This window comes from Bombina bombina, chromosome 6 (assembly GCF_027579735.1).
Source record: "Bombina bombina isolate aBomBom1 chromosome 6, aBomBom1.pri, whole genome shotgun sequence".
In the NCBI taxonomy this organism is placed as follows: domain Eukaryota; kingdom Metazoa; phylum Chordata; class Amphibia; order Anura; family Bombinatoridae; genus Bombina; species Bombina bombina.
In genome coordinates, this window is record NC_069504.1 from 856,663,776 (window position 1) to 856,674,288 (window position 10,513).

The 10,513-nt window shown below is 38.2% G+C and overlaps 1 protein-coding gene across 1 annotated transcript in view; it reads left to right on the top strand.

Annotated features, from left to right (window-relative positions):
• The window catches only part of KCNAB3 (potassium voltage-gated channel subfamily A regulatory beta subunit 3), a 157,682-nt gene that overhangs the window by 70,874 nt on the left and 76,295 nt on the right, over positions 1 to 10,513 (top strand). The window contains exon 2 of the mRNA XM_053718289.1: positions 4,297 to 4,340. Coding sequence (XP_053574264.1) covers positions 4,297 to 4,340 — 44 coding nt within the window. The remainder of the gene's footprint in view (positions 1 to 4,296; positions 4,341 to 10,513) is intronic.

The following is a 10,513-nucleotide window of genomic DNA, read 5'->3' on the forward strand; positions in this document are numbered from 1 at the left end:
AGTTTGTTCTTGAGTACTCCCTTCTGAGGCCAAATCTTCCAGACTTAATAAGGTTTGGCGGTCTCTTATATCAAGTGTATTGTCATGTGGTTTGTTTTCAAAAGTTTGAAACTGGGAAAAATTTTATTGATAAATTTGGTAAACAATGGCACACTCAGGGACATATAAATTGTCTTAGTGAAGGAGTAGTGTACTTAGTTTACTGCAGCTGCCTTTGTTATTACGTAGGGAAAACCTACAGGGAGTTAAAGGAAAGAATAAAAGAACGTAAGAGAGATATTAAAAATAAATTATTAGATACTAGCAGTGTAGCAAGACATTTCTTTCTTAAACATAATAGTAATAAACAAGAACTTAAATTTAGGGGTCTTCAGAAAATTGACCTTCATGAAAGAGGAGGAAATTTAGACAAACTATTATTGCAAAATGAATGTAAATGGATTTATAATTTGAAATCGCTTGCACCACTAGGAATGAATGCAGAGATAAACTATGCATGTTTTCTGGGTGAATGAATTACATGAGTGTACACAAAAAATGTAAATCCTTTCTGAAAATAATTAAAATATGGTGGAGATGATGGGGAGTAATGCATGTCATGGTCCCAACTCTAAGGGGAACCTAACACTAATAATAGTATATGTCAAAAAATTGACAATTATTAATTAATTATTATTAAATTTGAATAAAACAGGCTTTCAAAAAACTCCCTATCTGCTATGATTAATATAACAGAAACAGCATATATGATCCTTAGGATCGTAATAATATCCCTAAGTTTTCTTAGTGTTTGCAGTATTATAGCCTGCCAAAAATTATTCACAATGCAACAAAGGGAAGCAAATTAAATAACAAAGTATTATCAATGTATAACTTAAAAGTATTTCAATTGTTGTACATAATGTAATATAGTATCCAAATATAAGTAACAAAAATCTTTATTGTTATATAGATGTTACCATTTTACCCCAAAAATTTGCAACTATTTTTCAAAGGCTTCAAAATGGGAGGAGTTTTCCTCCGCGTCCTTGTCTTTAAAAAGAGATTCTAGTTATTCCCAGTCATGTGATCTTTATTGGAGCCGGAAGAAGCCCCAGAGCCTAAGGGGTGAAACGCGCGTAGCTGGCAATTTGTGTTTGTTGGAGGAACCCAGACAGACGCTATTAACAGTGGATGTGTGCTGAGGATAAATCAGGTTGCGTTCTTTATTAAATCCCTACTAAACCACTGAACCGAGGAAGCGAATACTTGAGGAGACGAACACCCTGGAATTTACACAAGTTGTTTGTAGATATCAATGGAAACAAACAGATGCACCCAGGAGGTGTTGAACTGCGATAGTGGGACTCCTTCAAAGAAATTGCAAATACTTTCCGCTACGGCGGTTGTTCAAGAGTGTCTAATTGTGGAATTGCCATTAATAAAACAGCTATGACTACCAGTGCACAGGAAATTGTGCAATTGTTAAAGTAAAGGGTAGTAGCTGTTTCGCATCATTTATCCTGACATACTCAGACTATCCACCTTGTACCCATACGTGGGTAATTGTATATTTCTTTATTCAATGGAACTTCTTTATCGTAGTGCTGGAAATTGTGGAATTTTTCTGTGAATTTCAACAGGAACATTTTTGCTTTATTATTTAAATTATTGGTTTGAGAGCTCTCTAATAATAATATCTTTGAACAAATTTGGGGATTCATAGTGCACTATGATGAGGAGTTGCAATATTTGTGATATTTTTTGCCTTGTGGTCTCTCCAATAAATGCTTTATATATGCTCCCCCTTGTTAGCAGTGAATTTAATGTATCAACATTTTCTTTTGGGTATGTTGAGGTTTATTAGACCTAGGTAGTTTATCCATAGATTTTGAGGCATAGTTAGTGCTGGATAGGAACTGCTTTTTTTGTCTTTTTCTTGTAGTACATTTCTTTAACTTTTTCTCCTGCACCTATGGCCTGTCAATACTAAAACAGGTCATTGTTACTAGCCCTTTACTGGTAATATTGTTAGTTGCTGACAACACTTCTTATATAAATATGGGGCAAGAAAGTATTTAGTCAGCCACCAATTGTGCAAGTTCTCCCACTTAAGAAGATGAGAGAGGCCTGTAATTTTCATCATAGGTATACCTCAACTATGAGAGACAAAATGTGGAAACAAATCCAGACAATCACATTGTCTGATTTGGAAAGAATTTATTTGCATATTATGGTGGAAAATAAGTATTTGGTCAATATCAAAAGTTCATCTCAATACTTTGTTATATATCCTTTGTTGGCAATGAAAGAGGTCAAACGTTTTCTGTAAGTCTTCACAAGGTTGTCACACACTGTTGCTGGTATGTTGGCCCATTCCTGCATGCAGATCTCCTCTAGAGCAGTGATGTTTTGGGGCTGTCGCTGGGCAACATGGACTTTCAACTCCCTCCAAAGGTTTTCTATGGGATTGAGATCTGGAAACTGGCTAGGCCACTCCAGGACCTTGAAATGCTTCTTACGAAGCCACTCCTTCATTGCCCAGGCGGTGTGTTTGGGATCATTGTCATGCTGAAAGACCCAGCCACATTTCATCTTCAATGCCCTTGCTGATGGAAGGAGGTTTGCACTCAAAATCTCACGATACATGGCCCCATTCATTCTTTCATGTACACGGATCAGTCGTTCCTGTTCCCTTTGCAGAGAAACAACCCCAAAGCATGATGTTGCCACCTCCATGCTTCACAGTAGGTATGGTGCTCTTTGGTTACAACTCAGCATTCTCTCTCCTCCAAACACGACGAGTTGTGTTTCTACCAAACAATTCTACTTTGGTTTCATCTGACCATATGACATTCTCCCAATCCGTTTCTGGATCATCCAAATGCTCTCTAGCATACTTCAGATCGGCCCGGACATGTACTGGCTTAAGCAGGGGGACATGTCTGGCACTGCAGGATCTGAGTCCCTGGCGGCGTAGTGTGTTACTGATGGTAGCCTTTGTTACGTTGGTCCCAGCTCTCTGCAGGTCATTCACTAGGTCCCCCCGTGTGGTTCTGGGATGTTTGCTCACTGTTCTTGTGATTATTTTGACCCCACAGGATGAGATCTTGCGTGGAGCCCCAGATCGAGGGAGATTATCAGTGTTCTTGTATGTCTTCCATTTTCTAATTATTGCTCCAACAGTTGATTTCTTCACACCAAGCTGCTTGCCTATTGCAGATTCAGTCTTCCCAGCCTGGTGCAGGTCTACAATTTTGTTTCTGGTGTCCTTCGACAGCTCTTTGGTCTTCACCATAGTGGAGTTTGGAGTGTGACTGTTTGAGGTTGTGGACAGGTGTCTTTTATACTGATAGCAAGTTCAAACAGGTGCCATTAATACAGGTAATGAGTGGAGGACAGAGGAGGCTCTTAAAGAAGAAGATACAGGTCTGTGAGAGCCAGAAATCTTGCTTGTTTGTAGGTGACTAAATACTTATTTTCCACCATAATATGCAAATAAATTCTTTCCAAATCAGACAATGTGATTGTCTGGATTTGTTTCCACATTGTGTCTCTCATAGTTGAGGTAAACCTATGATGAAAATTACAGGCCTCTCTCATCTTCTTAAGTGGGAGAACTTGCACAATTGGTGGCTGACTAAATACTTTTTTGCCCCACTGTATATATATATATATATATATATATATATATATATATATATATATATATATATATTATATATATATATATATATATATATATATATATATATATATATATATACACAAATGAGAATTATAGTGGTTTCTAATTTATTGATTAAACAGTGTTTCAATGTTGTGAATTTACAATGGAGAAAACTAAATGACACTTCGCAAGGATAATTGTCAGTTTTATATAAAATATATATTGTGTTCATTTTTGCTGAGTGTCTTTTGTTAGCATTTTTTTTTTTATAATATCATGCATGTGAAGACACAAATAACCAAGTAGGGAACTGAGGGAAAACTTTATCAAACTGAAGCATAATGCTGTGACATGTACATAACTATCCGTGAATTATGCTTCAAGTCCGAGATGAAGTAATTGCTTTTTTTTTTTTTCTCATCCTTTAGAGTTATTGCTCTGTATCATCAGATATATGCTCCTGGAATAAAATCAGATTGCATCAATCAGCAAAAAATGTGTGTTATATTTCACTGACACTGACCCCTATTTATAGAAATAATTAAGGTCATAGTATATCTTTATAAACTAATGTGTGATTAACTGTGGGTAAATTATTTGTTATTTATATAAGGGATACATTTCTAATGTCTTGTGTCTTTCAACAGAAATCTGGGAAAATCAGGATTAAGAGTTTCATGTCTTGGACTTGGTGAGTGTACAAATAAATGTGTCATTTTATTTGTGTGCTTTATTGTTTGCATTTAAAATGCTGTGTGTTTTGTTTGCGTGTGTGTACTTACATCCATTTTTTAGTTTACTAAAAAAATTTAAAAAAATAAAGCGTCAGTAAAGGCAAAATTAAACTTTCACGATCCAGATTGAGCACACCATTTTAAATATTTTTTTAATTTACTTATATTATATAATTCATTTTCTCTTATTAGTATAATATAGTCCAAAAGAAACCCCTTGTGAGATAGATATATTTTTTTAAATACATTAAAGGGACAGTCTACTCCAGAATTTGTATTGTTTAAAAAAGATAATCCCTTTATTACCCATTACCCAGTTTTGCATAACAAACACGGTTGTATTAATATACTTTAACCTCTGTGATTACCTTGTTTCTAAGCCTCTGCAGACTGCCCCCTTATTTCAGTTCTTTTGACATACTTGCATTGTAGCCAATAAGTGCAGAGTCATAAATAACTCTACGGAAGTGAGCACAATTGTATCTATATAGCACACATGAACTAGCACGGTATAACTGTGAAAAACTCTATGCCCTATCTGAATCCTAAAAGTTTACTTTTGACTAGACTGTCCCTTTGATATACCACACACGTAAAGGGATTATTAGCAAAAATAAGTAATTTTTTTAGTCAATGTTTATTACTAACGGTTAGTCTCTTTGTCTAAATTCATGTAAATTCCACGTAGACTCCTCCCCATCATGTGGTGATGAGCACTGTCCACACATTTGAAGAGGAACAACATTAGTTATGTGCCTACCTCACATTAAATACGGAAAAAGTTACTCACTCATACACAGATATGCACACTCATACATACATACACTCACTCATACACACACACACACACACACACACACAAACCCAGTCACTCACTCACACACACAAACGCACACACACATACGCACACACACATTCACACAATCGCTCATACACCCACACACATAAACACACTTACTCATACACAAACACACATATGCACTCACTCACTCATACACATACACACATTCACACATTAAACCCAGTCACACACCCACTTAAACACTTACACACACATACACAAAAACACATACACACACAAACCCAGTCACACACTCACTCACACATTCACACTCACACACATACATACACTCACTCACACACATATACACACACTCACACACGTACAGACACACATACACGCATACAAACCCAGTCACACACTCACTTACACACATACACAAACATACACACATATACATACACACATATACATACAAACATACACACACAAACCCAGTCACACACTCACTTATAACACATACACAGTACATGGGAGCTAGCTGGTGATTGGTAGATATGCACATATGACTTGTCAATGGCTCACTAAATGTGTTCAGCTAGCTTCCAGTAGTGCATTGTTGCTCTGGAGATGACTTTTCAATAAAGGATATCAAGAGAATAAAGCAAAATTGGTCATTGAAGTAAATTGGAAAGTTGTTAATACTGCATGCTCCATCTGAATCATGAAAGTCTAATTTTGGCTTTACTGTCCCTTTAATACAGAAGAATAAGGGCATTGCTAAGAAAAGCTTACAGTCCACAGGTTTAAGGTTGAAGAGAGGGTGAAGAAACAAAATGTGTGTGGTAGCTTCCTTTGATTATTGTACAGTGTAGGTTCAAGTTAGGATTTTTATCTAAATTAAAAGGAAACAAACAAATGCCAGTAAGATAGATAGACAGATTGATCATTAGATACTAGATAGATGGATGGATAGATACATAGATGTAGAGATAAATATATAGGAGATAGATCATTAATATGTTCATTTAAAAAAAGAAAATAGTATCTCAAACACAACAGTCAATCATTAACTTCCATAGGTTTATTTAAAGACTTATTTTCTTTGAGTATGATAGAACTGAAAATGCCTTCTCATCTAGATGTAAACAAGCACAGAGCTGTACACAGTCAGATAGCAGAATTTAATTAGGATGCTGTTCTGATTCTCATCTTACAAGGAATAATTGGCATAACACTGAGACGTTTTGCCCAATAGACCTGTCAGATCTTATTTATTAGCAAAGTCTTACCGGTACATGGAAAATAACTGAAGGCACCGCAGCTATATATTAAACTAAATGAAACCCAATTTTTTTTCATGATTCATGTAATTTTAAAAAACATTCCATTTTATTTCTATTATCTAATTTGCTTCATTCTTTAGATATCCTTTGTTGAAAAAAATAGCAACACATGGGTGAGCCAATCACAAAAATTATCTACGTGCAGCCACCAATCAGCAGCTACTGAGCCTATTTAGATAACAGAAGTAAATTGGAAAGTTGTTTAAAATTGCATACTCTTTCTAAATCATGAAAGAAAAATGTGGGTTTCAGGTCCCTTTAACTTTTTTTTTTTAATCAAAGAGTCTGTATTCCCATACTGGCATACCACTGTACTTGGCAACCATATATCTAACTGAACAACAGAGTCGCTTGCTTCTAGTGCCTGTCATTGCCTAGCTTTTGGAGACATACAGACATTGCATAATTCTCAAGAAGTAATAAACCATGATTTGATTAATTAAAAATAGAATAGAGAAACAAATTTCTCAAATCCATATGCTATTCTCTGAAACTTAATGTATAGAGAGATATTATGCCTTTGTAGCTTGTCAGAAATTGGAATAGAATGATCAAATACTTGTAAAATCATATGTAAATGATGAGAATGCAAGCATAGGAACCAGGGGCGTGGAAAAGAGGGCTTGTTCGCTACTTCCTAGATGTTTCTTTTAACCCCTTAATGACCACAGCACTTTTCCATTTTCTGTCCGTTTGGGACCAAGGCTATTTTTACATTTCTGCGGTGTTTGCGTTTAGCTGTAATTTTCCTCTTACTCATTTACTGTACCCCCCACATATTATATACCGTTTTTCTCGTCATTAAATGGACTTTCTAAAGATACCATTATTTTCATCATATCTTATAATTTACTATAAAAAAATTATAAAATATGAGGAAAAAAATGGAAAAAAACACACTTTTTCTAACTTTGACCCCCAAAATCTGTTGCACATCTACAACCACCAAAAAACACCTATGCTAAATAGTTTCTAAATTTTGTCCAGAGTTTAGAAATACCGAATGTTTACTTGTTCTTTGCTTTTTTTGCAAGTTATAGGGCCATAATATAAGTAGCACTTTGCTATTTCCAAACCATTTTTTTTTTCAAAATTAGCGCTAGTTACATTGGGACACTGATATCTTTCAGGAATCCCTGAATATCAATTGACATGTATATAATTTTTTTAGTAGACATCCCAAAGTATTGATCTAGGCCCATTTTGGTATATTTCATGCCACCATTTCACCGCCAAATGCGATCAAATACAAAAAAACGTTCACTTTTTCACAATTTTTTTCACAAACTTTTGGTTTCTCACTGAAATTATTTACAAACAGCTTGTGCAATTATGGCATAAATGGTTGAAAAATCTTCTCTGGGATCCCCTTTGTTCATAAATAGCAGACATATATGGCTTTGGCATTGCTTTTTGGTAATTAGAAGGCCGCAAAATGCCGCTGCGCACCACACGTGTATTATGCCCAGCAGTGCAGGGGTTAATTAGGGAGCTTGTATGGAGCTTGTAGGGTTAATTTTAGCTGTAGTGTAGTAGACAACCCAAAGTATTGATCTAGGCCCATTTTGGTATATTTCATGCCACCATTTCACCGCCAAATGCGATCAAATAAAAAAAAAGTTCCCTTTTTCACAAACTTTAGGTTTCTCACTGAAATTATTTACAAACAGCTTGTGCAATTATGGCACAAATGGTTGTAAATGCTTCTCTGGGATCCCCTTTGTTCAGAAATAGCAGACATATATGGCTTTGGTGTTGCTTTTGGTAATTAGAAGGCCGCAAAATGCCACTGCGCACAACGCGTGAATTATGCCCAGCAGTGAAGGGGTTAATTAGGTAGCTTGTAGAGAGCTTGCAGGGTTAATTTTAGCTTTAGTGTAGAGCTCAGCCTCCCACCTGAAACATCAGACCCCCTGATCCCTCCCAAACAGCTCTCTTCCCTCCCCCCATCCCACAATTGTCCCCCGCCATCTTAAGTACTGGCAGAAACTCTGCCAGTACTAAAATAAAAGGTATATTTGGGCTTTTTAGTTTGGTTTTTTTTTTAGCATATTTACATATGCTGCTGTGTAGGATTCCCCCTCTAGCCCCCAACCTCACTGATCCCCACCAAACAGCTGTCTACCCTCCCCCTCTGCCTTAATGGGCGCAATCTTGGGTACTGGCAGCTGTCTGCCAGTACCCAGTTAAGAAAAAAGTGTTGGTTTTTTTTTACAAAAAATCCCTTTTTCTGTAGTGTAGCTTCTCCCCCCACCCAAGACCAACCCTCCACCACTCCAAAATCACTTTGTTATTATTTTGATTTATATTTTAGTGCCCTTTTGCCCCACATGTGTATTTAAACGTTTCTGTAGTATAGCGGCTCCACCCGCTCCCGCCCCGTGCAAGCGCCGCCCGCGCGCGCGCCCCCGTCAGCTCCGCCCCCGATCCCGCCCCCCTCCACCTTAAACAGCCACACCGATGGCCGCCCACCGCCTCCCAAGGTCGGCTCCCACCCACCAACGATACCGGCCATCGATGTCGGTGCAGAGAGGGCCACAGAGTGGCTCTCTCTGCATCGGATGGCCATGTAAAGGTTATTGCAGGATGCCTCCAATATCGAGGCATCACTGCAATACCGGGAAAGCAGCTGGAAGCGATCAGGATCGCTTCCAGCTGCTTTCCACACCGAGGGACGTGCAGGGTACGTCCTCAGGCGTTAACTGCCTTTTTTTTGAGGACGTACCCTGCACGTCCTCGGTCATTAAGGGGTTAAAGGTGAGGTCAGTTACTGATGCCTGTCATGGCTCCATTTAATTTTTAAAGTAATTGTTTGTGTATAGTAAAGGGGTGATAGATACACAATAAAAACCCATGTCTCCCCCCACTCACTTAGGGAGTGTAACCTGTGGGCCTAGTCTTTTGCTACTCAAGGGCTAATCAATTTATTGGAAGCTGCTCTCCCCTCTTCATTAATTTGGTTTCAAGGCCATGGTGCAACCAGCATCTCCCTTTCCCTAGAGTAGTGCAGCTGGTAACTCGTAAGTAGTGCAGAGCACATTTAGGTGTCTATCCTGATTCAGTTAGGTAATCTGCTACTCCAGGCTGTGTCAGACAGTCTTCCACTGTAGGGAGCAAGTGACTGACGTCATTACACAATCTATACTATAATCGCGTTTGTAACATGTCCGCTGCCAGTTGCGCACGCATCCTCAAAGGAATGTTGGCTGTGCGAGGCAGCCAAAAGAATGTTGGCTGCGTGCGCAGCCAGAAGAATTCACCTGGATGCAGCGAACCTGCATCCCGGTGGATTCTGAAAATGGCAGGGTTGGTGAAAGAAATCACCGCCCGTACGAAGTATTAAGAAAAAAAAAAATAACTGCCTGCATGAAGTTTTAAGGAAAAAACAACTACATACTAAAATTATTAACCCCTAAATCCGCCAACCCCAACATTGCAAACTTCCTAATACATCTATTAACCCCTAATCCGCCATTCCCCCACATCACAAATTAAATAATTAATTATTAACCCCTAAACCTCCATCACCACCAACGCAATAAACTTAATTAACATATTAACCACCTAAATCTGTCAACCCCCCACACCGCATTAAACCTAATTTACCTATTAACTCCTAAACCGCCAACCCCCAATAAGCAGCCAATAAGATTTCAGTAGCTCTCATCCTATGGCTGAAGTGAAAATGCCAGCCAATAGGAATGCAAGATACCGCAATAAATATGGGGTACCTTGCATTCAATCTTCAATCTTGCGGCGGACGATCGCATGAAGAGGAGTCTCCACGCTGCCGAGGATCGCCGCAGAGGATAGCCCACATCTGAGAAGACCGCTCCACACCTCTGGCTCCATGCCCACCTTCACTGTGAATGAAGATAGAAGTTGATGGACCACCGCCTGGAAGAAGACCATCTCAGCCGGACCTTCAGGAACCGTGAGTACCTATGTGGGGCTTAGTGTTCGGACTTTTTTTTGGGGGGGGTTTTTAATTAGGGTTTTTTGG